Source organism: Equus caballus, chromosome 18 (genome assembly GCF_041296265.1).
Source record: "Equus caballus isolate H_3958 breed thoroughbred chromosome 18, TB-T2T, whole genome shotgun sequence".
Taxonomy (NCBI): domain Eukaryota; kingdom Metazoa; phylum Chordata; class Mammalia; order Perissodactyla; family Equidae; genus Equus; species Equus caballus.
Genome location: NC_091701.1, coordinates 39032445 through 39052069, shown reverse-complemented (window position 1 = coordinate 39052069; position 19625 = coordinate 39032445). Strand labels below are relative to the sequence as shown.

At 40.7% G+C, this 19625-nt stretch overlaps 1 protein-coding gene across 1 annotated transcript in view; it reads right to left on the bottom strand.

Moving 5' to 3' along the window:
* Positions 1-14249, bottom strand: part of GALNT5 (polypeptide N-acetylgalactosaminyltransferase 5) — a 47289-nt gene extending 33040 nt beyond the window's left edge. Inside the window, exon 1 of the mRNA XM_001491135.5 lies at positions 12272-14249. Within this exon, the coding sequence (XP_001491185.2) occupies positions 12272-13725 (1454 nt within the window). The 5' untranslated portion in view covers positions 13726-14249. The remainder of the gene's footprint in view (positions 1-12271) is intronic.
* Positions 14250-19625: the final 5376 nt, after the last annotated feature.

Sequence of the window (19625 nt, the reverse complement as noted above, 5' to 3'; positions counted from 1 at the left end):
TCATCAGCCGCCTTGCTGCAGAAATACGGATGTCATCCTAGATTCACCCTCTTCCTGACAGTCGATAAAACCAATCTATTGTCAACTTCTGCCCATTGTACTGCCAAAATATATCTCAATTTCAATTTCTTTATATCTCCACAGTTGCCACCACTAGTTCTTGAGCTTCCATCATCTTTCTCTAGGATTATTGCTGAAGTCTCCTAATAGGCCTCTCTATTTCCACTCTTCACCACGTCCACAATACTATCCTGTTTAAAATCCTTCAGTGAACTCTTATGCGACAAAGTAAAAAAAAAAAAATTAAAAATCCAAATTCTTTACCATAGCCTTAAGGACACCCTATGGCGTAGCCCCAGCCCATCTTTCCAGTTGGCTGTGGGTCATTCCATTATCCCCTCACACTCCACCTAGCCACATGGGCCTTCTTTAGCTCCTTGAAAGGTATTAAACTCCTTTCAGCATTTATTGTTTCCTTAACTTCCAGCACTATTGCTACCCTCCCCGTGTCCTCATGGCTGGCTTCTTCTGTTCATTTAACTCTTAGCTTAAATAAATATTGCCTCTACAGAGAAGCCTCCTCTGACTACTGTACTGAAATTTAGCTAACCCTCCTATTATTCTCTGTCATAGTCACCTGTATTTCTGCCATGGCATTAACCTTATTGGTTTTATTTCCTTATCTTCTGTACCCAGTATTTCCTAAGGGCAGGGCAAATCTACCTTGCTTACTACAGTGCCACAAACTTCTAGAACAGTTTCACTTAACAAATACTTGATAAATATGTATTAAATGGGTGGATGGATGAACGGAGAGGGAATGGAGCTGAAATAAAAAGTTTAAATGGTAGAAGAAGAGATCGTTTCCCTTGAGAGAGGAAGAGAAAAATGTGGTAATTTATGTAAACAAGTTTATGCTTATGGGATAAGAAGTTGAAAGAATTTCTAGCTCATACTGGAGGAAAGGTTTTTTGCTAATGTAATAAGGTAGGGTCTTGATGAGAATGGGGAATATTTGAGACAGACACTGATACCTGCTCAAAACAAGGTTGATATAAGGGAAGCTATATTGCAGAAAAGAAAACATACTGTAACTTTGAATGACCTCTGATTAACTAACTCAGACATACTCTGTAGATTTTCTGGCTCCTCCCAGTTGCTACAAGTTGATAACTTTGTTGAGTTCCTCAGGAATGTGATGACAGCTGGGCAGAGATTCTATGCTGATAGCCATCATCAATGACAACTGAAAGATCAGGGTATAGGGTAGGGTGTTGCTCCAGTCTCTGATGCATACCCAGTAAAACAGAAGACTATCAGGAATTAAGACCAGATGTCTGCCCCCACTTGGAGATTAGACAGATGCCCCCACCCAGAGAGCAGCCTCCTACATAACTGGCCTGTCATCTTTGTTCTGGAAGATGGTTCTTTCAGACATTAGTCAGCCATCTTCCCCCTTGCTAGCAAGCTATAATAAAGTCCTTTCTCTCACACCTCCTTGCCTCTTGACTGTTGGCATGTCTTGAGGTGGGCAGATGTCTCTCCTTGGGTGGTAAGAACACTATGAGAAAAGGGAAAGAGTACTGGCCAGCTGCACAGAAAAGGATTTCTGAAGGGCATTGAGCAATTCCCTGTATTTGGAGATCCCCAAATTTTAGTCAAAATGCAAGTGTCATTTGCTTCACCAGTGTCTGTCAGCCTGCGTGTAGGAGGAGAGAAAGCAGATTGTTGGATTAATCCAAGTCTAGGGGTCATCAGAAAAAATGAGGTAGAAAGAAAAGTGATAGAGGATTTTGAGGGTACTTGTGTAAAATGATTCAATTGTTCCATCATGGGTTCTAAGTTGGGAAAGAGGAAGTAAAGCCAAGAGGAATTTAATAGCCTGAGTGAAAGAGATGATACAGAAGACATCAGTGACTTCCTATGACGTCCTCATCTCTAATTTTATAATGTAAATAAACAGGAAATGCATATTTCACGGTTAAATATTCTTTACGATGTTTGGTGCTGAAAAAATAAGTCAATTCTAAAAAGGAAGGGTCAGCTGCACAAATTCTGTCTGAGTCATTTGAACCAACAAGCCCAGCTGTGAAGTTCTGGGAGTTTCTTTACTACTAAAATTTGGTTGACTTTAGAAACATCTAGTTACACATAAAAATACATTGGGGAGAGTTAACCAAGCAGGCTAATGCAGATGAATCTTTTTATAATATAAATCGTAGATCTTCAGTCTCTTTTAGAAGGAAGTTCTAAGAACTGTTGTAATGCTAGCCAGTTGGAAATTGGAGGGAGAAAGAGCTCTCCAAGATTTGAGAGATTTGGGGCAGGCCCCTCGGAATCACCAAATATCTGATCCTCCATCCTCATAACCTGTCACGATGCCCTAATTTTACCACTAGAGACCTATATGGGTAGATGATGAGGAATTCTAATAGATGCAATATGCCGGGAACTAAGGAGAACCTCTGCCAATTATTGACAAACTTATATTTTAGGTGTATTTAAGGAATCACACTGAAGAAGACCCTATGGAAGATTTTATTGTACAGAGCATATTGGTGCCTGGAAAAAAGGGCCACATTCAAGGATGGGAGAGAGGGGCACAGGAGAAAGTGTGAGGTTTCAAATACAAAGTTTCGGAGTGTGCCTTGGTATGGGCGGCCGGGGTGTCAGGCCACTCTGACATCTACAGGCCCCTGGTTCCCTGCACTACCAATCAGGTGAAACACGTTTCCAGGTGTCTAGAAAACGCAACATGCTTGTTTTGTCCAAAGGCACGGTGGGTCAGACCAGAAAGGCTTTCAGCATTATTAACTCTTTCTGCATTATTAACTGTTCTTGCATACTGAGAGTCACCCAGTTGTAAAAACACAGGTTGTAAAAAACTATTTCAAGTTATCCCACACTGATGCAACTGAAGCAAATTTCCTTTCTTCCAATTTGCCCATTGAAAGTCCTACTTTCTAGAGGGAGAAGTTGCAGCTCAAGTAAAGTCTAAGTTAAATGCAGGGTATTTCTGGGTTTGTAATCTTTTTTGAGGATAAGAAATCATATTTTAACTTTATATGCCCATTCATTACACAAGTTAGGTGTTTAGAGTCTGTGGGCTCCACTCTATACTCAAAAATTAACTCCATCTGTTTTGTTTGGGGGAAGTCTAGACTTAGATTACTGTAGCCAATCGAACTACTGAAAAATGGGGACTGTAATGTGGGGGTTCCACTGTCCTGCACACAGTTGATATGCTACTGTGGTGGGACAGAAAGACTCTGGACTTGAGAAAGATGACAGAGGACTAAGTGTTGAGTCCTTTCTGACACTTACTAGCTGCATGACCATGGGCAAGTCACAGAAGTTTCCAGAACCTCAGCATCCTCACTTTTGGGACGAAGAATCCTTTGCCTTCATCACAGAATGTCTGTGAAGATTTGATGAGATAATGGATATAAAAATACTTTGTCCGGGCTGGCCTGATGGAACAGCAGTTAAGTTTGCATGTTCCCCTTTGGTGGCCGGGGGTTCATCAGTTCGGATCCCGGGTGCGGACCTTGCGCACTGCTTCTCAAGCCATACTGTGGCAGGCGTCCCACACATAAAGTAGAGGAAGATGGGCATGAGTGTTAGCTCAGGGCCAATCTTCCTCAGCAAAAAGAGGAGGATTGGTGGTAGATGTTAGCGCAGGGTTAATCTTCCTCAAAAAAAAAAAAAATGAAAAAAACACAATTTTGTGGACTCCTTGTGTGAGGGCCTATGATTACCCACAATGCAAATGTACACATTTCGACAGAGTGCACTGCCTTTTTCCAGGTCGTCTTTAATCCAAATCTATCAAGGGCTCATCATTTATCAAGAGACTTGGACAGTGATGTGTTTTGCTTTCTCAGCTGTGTGTGCTGAGCGCTCAGCCACTAACCTGATTTGAATGTCGCCTATCAAATAAAGAAGGTTTCAGATCAGAAGATTGAGGGCATGATAACATTCTCTCATTTCTATGAATTTTTCGTTTTATTCCAAAACAGTCAAAACGTACAATGTGGGTCAAGTCTCAGTCTTCTCGGGTTTGAACAGAAGGTTGAGGAGAATATTTTCTCAGCTTTTATTTGCAATTCAACTACTGCCTCCAAGTGAGCCTTCAGGGCCTCCACTCCCTGAGCTCTGATATCTTTGAAAGGATCGGAAGGAGAAAGGAGCATCTGGCTGAGGAGCCGTGTCCAGAATTATATTCTTTTCTCCAAGACCTTAGCGTTATGGGGCTTCTTTTCCTCTGACTGATAAAAGGGTATGGTTATATTAAAATTTTACTTTCATGTTTTGTTCTTTCTGGGCTAGACTACCCCTGACATTCAGTCAGAATCGCCTGACTGCTAATTTAGAGGATTTCAGTCATGCTCACCACCTCTACGCCAAAGGCCTTCACTAGCTGAAGCTGTGGTTCCTGAGGTAACCGTAGAGCCATCAAAGCTACTGACCTCAGGCTTAGAAATATAAACCACCAGCATCAACATTCACCGCTTTAACAATAGCCTATTTCGGGCAGGCAGCTGTCAGAGTGAAACTGGGGCGGGAGGGAGAAGAGCAGGAGGTGGTGTGATGTGGCAGAAATAGTTCTGGGTGGCGGTCAGGGCTCCGGGGGGGAGCCCTGGGTCTTCTGCAGTGTATGACTTTGGGTAAGTCCCTTCCCTCCTCAGATTTCTCTGTAGCACAAGGGACTGGATTAGATCACTTCCAAAGCTTCATCCAATATTAACATTCTGTGATTGTCTACGCAACTTTAGCCGCATTTACTCATAAGTGCTTCCCTCTGGGTCACAAGACCCCTGAGAAAAGGTAAATTCAATGATTCTTTCCATGGCTTTACATTTTTTGACATTTTTCCCCTGGCTCTTAGAAGGTCCTGAGTGATCTGGACTCTGCTTACTTCTATGGTTTCATTTCCACCCTCACCGCTCCCCCAACTCCATGTCAGATTTCCCTCAGTTTCTCAGTGGACCCCTCTTTTTACCCCTTTCCCCACTTCTCTAACTCCCTACCCTTTCAGGTTGCAGCCCAAAGGCCTCTGCCCTGTTTCAGGCCACGTGCAGCCTTTCTCTTCCTCACTCCAGTAGTACCCTGTGCTTCTGTATAACGTTTTGCTCCACGTGCCTTGAAGGCAGAGGCCATCTTAGATGTTAGATTGCATAGCAGGAGCCCAGAGATATTTGCTCACTGCTGAACTGCGGTTGGTGGACCATTTGCTTAGTGCTGAATAGAAAATGATTTCCTATTAATTTTCTCTCTGACGTGGCATCTGACGTGCAAAACGAATTCCCCTCATACACCTCTGAGCTGTATTTAAGGAAAAGAGATGTTTTAATTTCTGCCAAAGTCCTATGATTATGAGGAAATAAAGGAAGGAGGAGCTGTATCCTATGGAAAGAGCACTAAAATTAGGAGTCAGAAAATTTTCTTTTGAATCCCAAATCTGCTGTTGGCTTTCTGGGATAGCAGAACATGTGTTTTTATAAAGCCTCATTATTCTCTTCTGTATATCATATGAGAAATAGTATATCTTTCACAGTGTTGCTGTGAGGGTTGGTTAGAATAAAAGCACACACACATATAAAATCTACACACACACACACACACACATACACACACACACACATATATCACTGCCTGGAACTTAAATAGTCACTTCTTTGGTGAGGCTGAGCAAGGGAGAGATTCTCCTTATTCAGAGAGCCTTGGCCAACCCAGGAGAGGTGGAGGTGATGGCCACTGTGAAAGAAGAGTAACTAGAGTCGAGGAGAGAGCCAGCCTGCTGTAAGAGAATTACCACTGAGTGGGGAGGAATCAGAAGCCTAAGGGTTGGGTCCTAACCTCACCATTTGTGAGCTGCGGGCCCCAGGGCAAATTACCTTTCCCTGTGTTTTTTTTTTTCCCTCATCTGTTAATAAGGAGATGTAGCACTTTATCAATCTGACACGGTTGTTGTAAGGATCAAATGAGATGATGTATGTGAAGAACGAAAGGTGCCAGTTGCCTGGCATGGTGTGCCCAGCTCATGATAGGCAGCGAGCAAATAGCACGGGGAACGCAATGAACTGCCTCCCTCTGAATTATCTGTTGTAATCTGAAACATCAGCTGCTTCTTCAAGTCTTAGTTTCTCTGTAGGTAAAGCTGGGACGATGATAGTACCTGCCCTGAGGAATGGTTTTAAGGATCAAATGAGAAGACAAGTCATAAAGACTCTTGTAAATACTCTATTTCTCATACAGGTCCATATACCAACATTTCAGAAGCAGGGCCAGTTTAGAAGATAGCTTAATTTGGAATAATACAGATCTTTTTTTAAACATAGAGGAGACTCTGAAAAAATTCTTTCATTTTGGAAGCAAACAACAAAACAGGGCCTGTAAAAACATTACTATTTTTCCTGAATTTTCTGACTATTGAGCAAAAATGTTCTTTCTTGAGAGGCTCTGCTCTGAATGGGTTACCCAGAACGGTCCAATAGGAAGTTATTTTCTGAAACAAGAGTACACAGGGCAGGGGTTGGCCCATGGTGGAGTGGTTATGTTCGCACATTCCACTTCTCTGTGGTGGCCTGGGGTTCACGGGTTCGGATCCCGGGTGTGGACTTCGCATCACGTGGCATGCCATGCTGTGGTAGGCGTCCCACGTATAAAGTAGAGGAAGATGGGCATGGATGTTAGCTCAGGGCCAAGCTTCCTCAGAAAAAAAGAGGAGGATTGGCAGTAGTTAGCTCAGGGCTAATCTTCCTCAAAAAAAAAAAAAAAAAGAGTACACAAGGCAATATTACAGCAAGAACTTGATAAAACTAGGCTGATGATTAAGTTGGGCTCTGGATCAGATGTGTAAAAAAGAAGTTTAAATAGGTTCAAATTCCTACATTTGCTAATTACTCTCTTCCAGAAATATTTCTAGGTCTTTGGCAGTATTTAGGAGAAACAGTTGCTGATTTGCTTAACATTTCTCAGTTTTACATTAATTAGGCACTGTTTAACTGCTTCCTTCTCTTTGAATTAGTAGCAGAAATGTGTTTTATGTCCTTTGATCGTCTTTCTCCTTATTATTCCCTGAGTTATGGGGACAGTATGATAAATAAAAGTATCGAAAGGATCTGTAATCATCTTTTGGCCATATTTAACCTTTGTTGTGTTATGGTCTAGCCTGCACCTTTTAAACAAATTTTGCTTTTTATTTTCTTCTCTTGGCCATGACTTTTCAGTGAAATAGCACACTATGCTCTAACACACACAAATACACAAATATGCCTGAATGTGGACCCACACACACAGTTCAAAAGCACCATTGCAGTGTGTACACCCATAGAGGTAAAAGCTGGAAATGATCCTTTTAAATCCATCTTGTGAGATTTTTGTTTCTCTGCCCCTGTTTGGTTTCTCAGGGAGGTCTCATAGCTATTTCAGCCAATTTTAGCTGACATTCACCGATCACGATTAAACTCAAAAGCAGTCGCATTTCATCAATTAAAATATTCATCCCATGTAAAAATGAAAAAAGCTGAACTTCATTTGACTTTAAAGTTTCTCTTTTCTCACAGCCTGATAAACTTGTAGAAGCCTGAAGTTTGGAAGGATGTGTGGTCAATTTATTTTCTCTCTCCTAGCTGCTCCTCCCCCAGCAGTTCATTAGTTACGGGTTTTATCCTCACTAGGATTGGGAGGGGAGGGGAGGGATGGAAATTCAGGTTCCAGAAAGGTTTTTCCCTTCCCCTCAGTAATTTAGTCTGGTTTGTGGCAAATGCATGGTGCTATCTTTTGCTTTTCATATGTGCCAAAAGAAAACTCTCGTTAGCTGTGTAGGAAGGAATCAAATGATTGGTTGACACTCCCAGCTCCGGGCTAGGAGAATAAAGACCAGTTTTAATTACTTTATTGAGGGACTTGCCAGAGTTTTGTAGGAAAAGCAAAGCATTAAATTAAGCCATCTAGGAACATCATGACGACGCAGCAGTGTAGTAGAGCGTGCTGTAATTCTTTTTGTACTTTATAAACTAAAGGCTGGCAGCAAAAATTTCTTTGAGTCATTTTTCTCTAAATACAGATTCAGGAAGTACACTCTTAAAATAAACTTATTTTTGGAGTTTCACTTAACTATAGGTGCGGGCCTAGAGACAGACGTCTCTAAGTAGAATTGCCCTGCATTTTCAGTAGATAGGACCATGTTTTAGGAAAACCTATGCGTGTTTTGTGTGTATTTAGCAAAACCTATGTGTGTATTGATTATTGCTGACTGAAACAAACTTCATAGTTAAGAGCAAGAACTGCAAGGGTTAGCTTTTTATAAAGAAAAGATTAAATATGGAACTTTAAAATGACTGTCAAAAAAGTATTTTATTTGAAGCATATTTTATAGGTAAAAGTTCTAGGCAAAAATGAAACTGTATTTTACTTTCTGACATAATACATTCTTGAATGTAAAATAAAAAGATTTTCCTGCCTGGAAAGTCAAAACATTAAAATTAAAAACAAACAACAACAAAAATATGAACTAAAGAATAAATACAAATTAATGAAGAGATTATAGTGTTAGAACAGAATGTATTTACCTTAAACCAGATACTAACATATTCAAAATGAAAAATTAGGAAGTCAATATTAACTGATAAAAAGACTCATTGCAGGCCTCATTTAAAATAGTCACCTCTCATTTATTTTTTAAACATAGTATCGATTTTCAAAAGTCATTTCAGAGAAACATCTCTTTTAAAACCATGTTGTGTAAACCTGTATGTACCTTTTGAGTGTACAGCGCTGTGCTCAGTGCTAAGGGGTATAAAATAAAGTAAAAGACAGAGTTTCCTTCAGAGGCTTATAACCTCACTGAGAAGGCAAAGCAGATTCTCAAGGCTCTAGTCGGTGAAAAGCACATGACAAGGCTTGTTTCAGTAACCACGGGTGCATGAAGGGTACTTGGAATTTAGAGGTCACAGTCAAATCCCGGTCCAGGTGGAGGTAAGCTACAGCTGGGTTTTGAGCAGAGTCGGATTCAGATGTGTGGGAGAAAATGGTGAGGATCCTGCAAGGTGAAAATGGCGGGAGGCTGGGGAAGGAACTAGTGCACCGAAAAACCTCGGTGGATGGTGGTGAACATGATGTGCGGAAAAGGGTAATGAGGCTAACTTTCCTAACGCCGAAGGCCTGCATTGGAGAGAGTGGCACATGCAGAAAGCTATAGCTACACTGCAAGGGGCAGAAACCTGGGTGGCACCGAATAGGACAGTGAAAACAATGCTGCTGACAGAAAGGAGTTCTTGTGCTTGTGGGAAAGGCCCTGATTGCATCTCAGCATCTTAGAAAGGGTTCTTGGGGACTCAGGAGAAGAGAAGGGAAGAGCAGTTTTGGAAAAGAGAGTCTGATTTTAGATCTAGAGCAGGTGAAGTAGTTCCGGGAACTCTGCTCATCGCCTCTCCTCCCCAATGCCAGCCTCACGCAAGCCTATCAGTCAAGTGAAAACTAGTTCTAGTTACTATCTTCACTGAGAAGAATTGAATTTAAAGGAACATACTAGCCCATCAGTGGTTTTTACCCTTTTTTCAGTTCACTGTATATTCATTAGGCAGTTACGATAGGTCAGTTACTGTGTTAATCAATCCATAATGGTGGATTTTTGGGAAATGTAAAGAGCCGTAAGAGAGATATCCCCCAGAACTCTTAAAAGTTAAAGGATTGAGGGGGCTGCTACTGTAGCTAAGTTTTGGAGCCCAGCCCTCCTGTCTTTCTTTTTCTTTCTTTCTTTCTCTCTTTCTCTCTCTCATACACACATTTTCTTATTAGATTCCATAACAACTTTCCCCTTATGCTGACCTTTAAAATTTATTATCTTGAAAAATCTTATTGTGTGTATTCTTATAAGCCATCTCATGTGCTTTTTTGAGTAAGATTGAAAACAAAATCAAAGTAAAGAAACTTCAGTTCCTGCCAACCTGATGAATCACATGTTTTTCATTTGCGTTTTCTTCCAATCTTTATCCATGGGAATATATAATTTGCACATATTTGTAGTCAGAGTATTTGAGTAAAAGAAAAGAAAAATAATGTATCCCCTTTCAAAGCAGAGTGGCCCAAAAGGGCTGTTAATAGTTCAGGGGGTCTGTCCATAGGACCCCTGGTGGCTAAACTGTTGGTGGAGTAGGGCATTAGGTAGGCAGCTCGCAGGAGTGTCTATATTTAACCAAGGTGGATTGTGTGATAAGAGGGAGGGGCCTGGCCGCATGCTGTCTGACTCATCCTCAAGCACACGTGTCATTTTCTCCTACGGTCGGGACAGTCTCCTTCAGAAGACAGAGCCTGACTGTGACTTTCCTGGGCCGCAACCCTGAACTTCCACAGACCAAATTTCGGAGACTAACAAGCGCTGAGAGCCATCAGCCCTTCAATAAATCACATGGACGATAATATCATTGTTGCTTGCTTTTGGCCCTCACACAATTGCTCTTTCTCTGGTTTGGAAGTGCAGCCTGTGCTTCTGTGCAGTGGCTGATTCTTCCCCAGACTCTGTAGCAGTCTGCCGGGTCACTAAAGAGATGTTAAAATAAGGCTACTTTAACTACTACTTCATTCTCTGGCATTCTGTGTTCAAAGCTGGCATATATATGTATACATACATATGTATATATATAAATTATACATAAATATATGTGATACACAGGATCTCAGATCTGAGTTGGCCCAACATAAGTTTTAGGATCTTTTTTTTGAGGATAATCAGCAAGAGATGGGAGATAAACAGCACAGCATAATTTTGAACATAGATTTTAATCATTTGTCTTATGACCACAGACAATGTAACTTTCCAGGGCCTCAGTTTCTTCATCTTTATTGTGGGTACATTTGTGTTCTCCTCAAGGTTGTGAGTTTTACCACGTTGAGGGACGTGAATGGCATAGTGCTTGATCTAAGCAGGCTGTTAGCACACGGCTGATAGCCATCTGCCAATGGCTAACAGAGCCGAAAGTGGCCTTCTCATAGTTGACATCACAATGGAGAGACTCCTCTTACTAATATGAATCCAGGCACATCTCTATCTGCCTTCCTCCTAGTAACGTTGACTACCTGGAGCACAAAGAAGAGTTTTCTACAGAGGCCTAACAAGGCCGTGGTTTACATAATGTGCTATGTCTGAATTTTGACATTCTCTAATTCCAACTTTTAGGCAAACATTGTTTGGCTCAGGAATAGAATATCAAGGTGTACATGGAGCTGTACTATCAATTAATGGATAGTGAACATATGGCTGCAAAGTACCGTCATTTATGATAGGGCCAAAAAGAGCAGAGAACTCGGCTGTATTTGAATCAGATCAAATATATGTGACTTGATCTACTTTCCAGTGATGTAGTTATAGGAATTTAGTTCTTTGAAGAACTGGCTCATGAAGGCTCATAGGGCAACTTTAGAGCTGTGTTACCTTGGGAAAGTGACAAAATTTCGGAGTACCCTCATCTGTTAATTTGAACCTATAGCATCTGCAACCTCCTTTCTGGGACTCATAAAGTTCATGTGATGTGTATGCAGGTTCTTTGTAAATGGTGAAACTCTAGAAATTTAAGTGGTTATTATTATACTCTTGTACATCCCGCAGGTGTTTTCCAGTTATTAGCTGATTGAATTTTCCCAACATTATTATTCCTGTATAACTGAACTCCTGAAATGTCTACTATCTCCATCTACAAAGATTATTAAGTTTTAGAGGGTAAATTCACTTCTTCACTTGCTAGTGTGGTGATCATTACTCTTGATTAGGCAGAATTCTGCTGGTTAAGATGTGATTCCAGGGAGGCCTAGAAGGCTCTTTCTCTCCCTCCTTTCCCAAATATAGTCCTGACAAACTTGTTAATAATGAAAAGTTTCAAAGTTGGGAATTCACTTCTTTGTCACTGTTTTAATGGAATTACATTTTAAGCTCTACCTTTCATATACATCTTATTAGGAATGGAGTTCATCTAATCATTTTAAAAGGTTTTCCATAGAGGAAAGGAAATGAAACATGAGCTCACAAGAATGAGAGCCAAAGTCTCAGAGAAATAAGTGTAGAAAGTTCAGAAAGAGAACATAGTGGGGAAACTGATATCAGAACTTTTCTCTGTGTGGATGGTAGATTATTTGGACTGTGTCTAATAATTAATGTTGTTTTAATTCTCTAGGTGGCCAAAAATCACACAGAGTTATCTAGAAATAAATTTTCTCTAAATAAGAGCCAAAATACTTGAGGTTGAAGAAAGAGAAGAGAAATGCAGCTTACCCGGCAGGTCTTGTGTCTTCAATGGCTCTGTCCACTGGAATCAAATCACTGAGGTAGACATTGAAATTTCCTTCTTTCCATCTTCTTTCTGCCTCCTTTTCTTTTCCATGGGGAACAACCACAGGACGTCCAAACTGACCTGGAGCTTTGGGGTCCCTTGGGGAAAGTGTCACATCAATTTTTAACACATGGTGCATTCCACTGTCTTCAGGTAAAAGGACTTTTATATGACTTTGGTTGAGTTCTGCAGGCTGGACCTTGGCAGTTAAGTTGGTTCTTGCCAGATCTAGCCCCCCAGCTAAGGCTTGATTGGTTTGAGACACTGTTGCTCTCTGTAGAGCAAGTGAAGAAAAAGACGTCTCCCTTCTATTCCTGGAGATATATTTTCCTTGGCTCTCACCCAATACTCGAGAAAATATAGTTTTGTCTTTAGGATTGGGGATCTCTTTGGTGTCTGTCTTTAGCTCCTCCTCCTTGGTTACAATCACAACATGGCTTTCAGAGAAATTGAATTTCTTCCCACCAGCCACTTGGGCTCCATCAGCCTTTGGCAAGCCTCCCAACTGTGTCTCATTAATAGATTGCTTCTTTAAGTGATTTGAATTGGCATTGAGCTTGGAAAAGGAAGGGGCCTTACTGGCTTTCTGTTTATTAGCATTTAGTTCTTTACTCTGAGTCTCAGTTTTATTTAAGGCTATGGCTTCCCCAGATTTTGGCACTGGTGGGCTGGCAGGGTGTGTCCTCTCCTTTGCTACTGCCTGTGATTGCTGCTTTGAACTGTCAGTATTAAGACTAATGGTCACCTTCAGGTTCCTTTCAGCTACTTGTTTTGATGTGTCACTGCTGAGACTATGACTCTTCAGGGCTTCCTGGTGTATACCCACAGGTCCTGTGTGTACAGATATTTGGGCCAATGGAGTTCCTCTTGGTGCTATGAATGGGGTTTTCTGAGCCTCCTGAGCTGTTGTTTGCTTTGGCATCATGTGGTGAGAGGAAGCTTCAGGTTTGATGTCTCGTCCCTCTGTCTTCTGCTTGCTAGAAGTCACTGGGAAGCTCTGCAGACGTGCAGGATGCCACAAAGGCACAACTTTGCCCCTCCCTGGGGTGTTCTGCATTTTTCTTTCCCTCTCAGCTTGGTCCAAATTATCCTTAACCTTGAGCATACTCTCCTCAGTCTTTCTAAAGTTCTCTTTGCCCCATACACCCTTCCCGTGTCCCCTCAGTGAGGGCTTCATCTCTTTTATGCTGCTGTAAATGATCTTCATTTGGTCTGGCTTAACTCTGAATCCTACCCGCTCCCTCCTGACGATGTCTTCCTTCAGGACCCGAGTGTTGATCTCACTGAATGAGAGGCGGAGAGCTGCCATGTCAAAGAGCAGCCAGATGACAGAAGCTACAAATATAAATGCCAGGACTCGCCCACTTCCTCGGAAAAACTTTCGGATCTTGTTCATGGTACAAAGGCTTCCTTGCAGCCTGCCCTCCCTTTGAGCCTGCTTACCTTGAGTGGAGAGGGAGCTGAAGTAGTAGCAGCAGCAGCAGCAGCAGCAGCAGAGTTGCCAGAAAGCGCCCCCCCCCCCCCCCCCCCCCCCCCCGAACACAGCAGGAAACAGCAGTCCAAGGGGAAAGCTCAGCTCCTACCGCTTGTCAGTCTCTGCCTGCGTGGCATTTCATAGCACAGCATCTGTGCCTGCTCAGCTGGCCCCTGGCTAAACCCTGCTAAACACTGCCCTTAGGTCACTCTGGGAGCAGTCGATTGCAGCCACCAGACAGTTCAACATGTCACTCGTCTTGTCTCCGTGAGCCCATGTCCACCTTCCTACAAGCCCAAGAAAAGGTGGGGGCCGGGCTGGGGCTGCTTCTTCTCTCCTCCCAGTTCTCAGTCTGCACGCTGTAACTCAACACCACTTCTCATAAGGAAAACATTTCGAGCCATTACCCAGAAAACTTCATTCAGCTCTCACCTTCCGTGTTATGTGAGAGCGTGTGTGTTTTCAGGGCAATTAAATGGGAAAAAAAAGCTATCTAACTTGGATGACATGTGTTCCTGGTTTGTGACCCCACCTACCCCATTCCTGCTCATTAACCCTGTTGTACCTAGGTCTCTGAATGATCTGGCCCTGCCATTAGTCACTGACCTGAATGTTTCAGCTTTCAGAGGTAACAGCTTAAAGAAGGGGCCCACCATGACCTCCATACCAGATGGGGATGTTGAATTATTCGGAAGCCTTCCTTGAGGGGGTGTCAAAATGTTTCTTTGTAAATCAAGTGTTCTTTTTTAAAAACACTGGTCCATTTATTTTTATTAGATTCATTGGACATAAACCTAACTTGTCATATTGCTGTAAAAGCACTTACTCTCAGTTTCGGTACTTCTCTCGTCACAGACCAGTAACAGTTTGCGGACTGCTCCAGGACTTGGAGCAGACTTTGAGTGGAGCTGGTAGACTGGGACAAGAGTGGCCGCACACAGGCTTTAGGCTGGAATCACTCTGGAGAAGCCCCCAAGTTCTGATTAATTGATGGGGGCAGGGGAGAGAGATGACAGCTGGTCTCGTATTGTATTTTTAAGGTCTTTCTAATGTATAGCCGAAGTTGAGAAACAAGGTCTAGAATAAAATGCCTCACTATTATTTTTTTTTTAGTTTTTGAACATTGCCCATACTTTTTGTGAAATTCCTTCCCAGACAGATACAGGAAAATCTAATAAAATCTATACATTCCCAGAGCAACTGGGTCAGAATCTGCATTTTAACATCACCTGTTATAAACTTTGCAACGTTTGAGAAGGACTGCCCAGGAGCACTGTTCTCAGAGGATCTCTGAATGACCTGCAGACAGTGGTACCACTTATTACTCTAGTGTTAGAGGGATATAGTGTCCGTCCTTTGAGATAAAGTTAGGCTCCTGAAGACTTGGGAAGGGAAGAAGGAGAGATTCTGAATTCTTTTTTTTTTTTTTAAAGATTGGCACCTGAGCTAACATCTGTTGCCAATCTTCTCTTTTTTCTTCTTCTTCTTCCCCCCAAAGACCCCCAGTACATAGTTGGACATTCTAGTTGTAGGTCTTTCTGGTTGTGCTATATGGGATGCTGCCTCAGCATGGCCTGATGAGTGGTGCTGGGTCCATGCCCAGGATCCAAACTGGTGAAACCCTGGGCTGCCGAAGTAGAGTGCGTGAACTTATCCACTTGGCCATGGGGTCGGCCCTGTGAATTCTTTATACTTACGTATTGCCGTCTGCAGCATTTGACTTTTAAGTTTGAACTTTGCCCCAAGGGAGGGAACCTAGATAAGTGGAGCTCTGGAACATGTTTCTTGAATCCCTGGTTCTCCTTTTTATTCAGTGCCTGCTCACTCTGATTTGGAATATCCATGTGGATAGCAGTATTGGTAGCTCAGCCGTTTCTTCCATGCATCCCTGCCTCGATTCATCCACCCTTCCAATACTGCTTGACTGTGTTCCATGGCTCAGGCCTTGTGTTGGGTGTTGAGGGATACTGAGTAAAAGAACATAGTTCTTGTCTTTGAGATCTCACAATCTATTGGTGGGTACAGATAGGTAGGCACATATACAATACACAATAAGTAAAAAAATAAGTATTTGAGAAAGTAATGTCACAAAATAAGTATTTGAGAGAATAATATCTTGGATTCTATGGGGACGTAGCTTAGCTTTCGGATGCACGGATGATTTTTGAAGAAGCTACTCTTAGGCTTGAGGGATGAATAAGAACATAATTATCTCTGCTCATATTGTGATTTGAGAAATGAAATATTAGTTGGATGGTGAAAGGCAGATAAATTAGCAAAAACATAGAAATGAAGAGAGAGTTTAGTACTTTTGGGGAAGACAAATTTCTGAGAACCATCGTGATTGGACACACAGGCTTTGGTGTTAGCTTGCGTGTGAGCGTATGTGTGTGTGTGTACCCAATATGTCCCAAACACTTTGCAAAGGTCTTTGCATTAAGTCTCTCACTCAATCTTCAACAATCCAATGGGGAAGATACAATTCTAACCATCACTATGTAATCAAGGAAACAAAAGTTTAGAGAGGTGAAGCAACTTGCAATAGAGATTGGAGGAGCTGGATCTTGAATAAAGGACTGTATGATGCTATAGTCCATGTGCCTAAATATGACACAGCACAGCTTCTCTAGCTGTGTGACCTTGCAAGTTAGTTAATTTTATGTGTTTACTCAGCAATAAAAAAAGAAAATAATTTCTACATTGCATGCTAATGTGAAGATTCGACAAAATGTTTTCAAGTTCTTGTTATATTGAATGCACTCTATAAATGATAGTCACTGCCACTAATACTGTTGCTGACACTTTGTTGTGATAGGAATGTGACGTGCTTGTGGGAAACAACACACTAGTTCTTCCCAAAAAATCAAATAGAAGACTGATGACTAACATGATGTTGGCAATGGGTCAAAAAGTATATCTGAGTATATATTTAATTTTTTTCTTGTTGTTCCTATTTCCTTTTATTATGGATTCAACCAATGAACAATTGTTCACTGAGAACTCCCTACATGCCCAAAACATGAAGTGGGTGACATTGTTTCTGCCCCTAATGACCTTAAAACTCCAATGAATAGAACATCTTCAACACAAAATATAGCACAACTATTGAGGATTTATGTTCAGAAATAACGTGAGAAATTTTTTTCACTATTAAGTCTTGTCCAACCGCTTCCCCACCCCAAATGACAGCTGGAATTACTCAAACTTCTATTAGAAAAGTTAACACTTGTTACATCCTAACTATGCTTGACAGCTTTAAAACACTGTTTGAAAAACATTATAAGCCTTCTGCATTCATTTGATGTAAGAACAATGATTTCTTTCTCTCTTTCTGGTCTGTCCTTGCTGGTCATGACATAAATTACTTGCAATAGGAGAGGAAAATGTTGACAAAATTAAAGTAGGCTTATCTAACCTAGGTAAAGTTACTTGTTAGCTCCAGCTTAGTCTTCAGTTCTAGATGGTAGAGAATTCAGAATAAGACAAGAAGAGTACCTAAGAGAGGAAAGAAATCTGATCAAGTTCCCTACAAAAGGAGTGGATTGATAGTCAGACTTGGTCTAAAGTGCTGATTTGGCCTTTAACAAACATGACCACAGACATGTCGCACATGAAAGAACTCCGCTAAGGGTCTCTTCCCAGCCTCTCCCTCATCTTCTGCCCTGGTGAGTCTGTGCGAATCCATGAGGATGACAGAAGTTGGTTATAAGGAACACTACAGGCTCAACTCTATGGATCTTCAGGGACCCAGCAACAATTTCTGGTGGCTCCACCATCTCTCCTTTTCTCCTCTCTTGTCTGGACACATATAATGTTCATACCAATGGCAAAATATGGATAAAAAGGAATAGAAAACAAAGAAATTAAGAAATTCTACCTTTAAAAGAAGTCAACACACACTTTGCCCAACAGATGACTTTTCGCATAAGTAAATGATGCTGTTTTTTATTTTAGTTGTATTAATTTCCATGTTTCCAGCAGAAAACTAAATATATAGGTGGGTTGGCTGTTTAAGGTACTTATGACTGTCATCCCAAATGGTAGCTTTGGCTGGTCAAATTTCCCAGGAATCTGTACATAGTAGGAGTAGATATTCATCTAAAATTCTAAAGTCATGAACTGATCCTTGGGAGGCTTTCGGAGGGGTTACTCTAATTTCTATTCTGATTCCACCTGTGTAGTGAAAAATTTAAAAAAATATTTTTAGTTTCTTCTTCTGTAAAATGGGTATATTAATAGGAGACCTACCCTTTACTCTACTTGGTTGCTGTCAGGATAATCATATTAATAGCAAGGATTTATTGAGAGTTTACTGAGTGCCTCCCACTAGATTCTCCCAGACTAGATTGTGAACTGTTTAGTAAGATAGATCTGCATATAACTAGAGTCAAATCTGTACCCTGTTCCACTTCCATGGCACATATCTCTGAATATTCCTTATTGTTAATTAGTAGGAGTTCAGTAAACATGTTTTTATTTTTATCCTTCAAATTTCCTCAGTGGGAACACAGAATCTTAGAAGTACTGGTTCTAATTCTCCAGCTTTGCATCTAAAGCTACTCTCTCAGGGCATTTGAATGTTTCTTGACCACATAAGTATATTCTGAGTCACTAATGCTTCTTATCTATTTTCTTTTATCATATTTACTCAATTGCCTACTCCTAATTATAAAGGATATAAAAGGGAAAACATATTTAAATGTATATTTTACAGAGAATAATGATAATCTATAGGTACATCGCTGAATTTGAATTTAGATTTAAATTTGGGGATTCCAGTTAAAGACAATATGGGATGTGGATATTATCCATTTTGGAAATTCAAATGGGAAAGCCAAGTAAATATTAAATATCATCTTGCTTTCTTATTTTAATATGGTCCCTTTTCTTTCAAAATTCTTTTTTTTTGAGGAAAAGACAAATTCTATTCAGCAGGATAACATTATCCTGTGAACAAAATCCACAAAAAAAGGAGAGAATTTTGAAAATCATAACTTAAAGCCTGGGGTTATTGCAAAATCTGTGGGTAGCATAAAAACACAAATGAGACTCTTGTTCCATTTTAACCAGTTCTTCCAATAAAGATGGATGACTATAACTTCTGGAAGCCATTTAAGCATTGGTGTATGTCTCCTTTTTTATAAGATTTGAAAGCTGGTTAAGAAATGGTCTTAAGGTCCAGAGAATAAGATGATCTGGTCTTAGACATCTGTTCTTGGAAAGGGTTCCCCATATTAGGGGTGCTAAATCACAATCAATTAAGCCTGAGTTAAAGAAAGCAAGGCCTCTATCCTTGAAAGATAATATACTATACTCAGACCTCAGCTTTCATTGATATTTGAGGAGTGGAGACAAGCCAACATTTGTGCTTTATAAGTTCCTGGCCAATTTTAATTTTTTAATATTTTATTTTGACTAGAGAAAATTTAATAAATTTAAAAGTAATATTAATTGAGTATCTTCCTTAGACAAAGAATTGTGCTAGTTATCAGAAGGAAGAAAATGAAAATGTCCCTAAAGGACAAGTTATCAATGAGCCTAAGACTTATAACTCAAATCCTAAGTTAACAGAGCCGTTGTTATTGTTTATTTATAAATTTGGGGATAAAAAGGAAACTAGCTCAGGGTGACTCTGATAAAGCCTTCACTAACTTAGACAGGAAAGATAAGGGGAACAATGATAATTTGAAAGAAAAGAGAAGGTCAGATTTAAATATGTTGGATTTGAAATATATGTGGATTATGTAACCATGTATATACTGAACAAATATTTATTGAGTACCAACCATGTACTAGGCTCGAGGAAAACAAAGAAGCCGAAG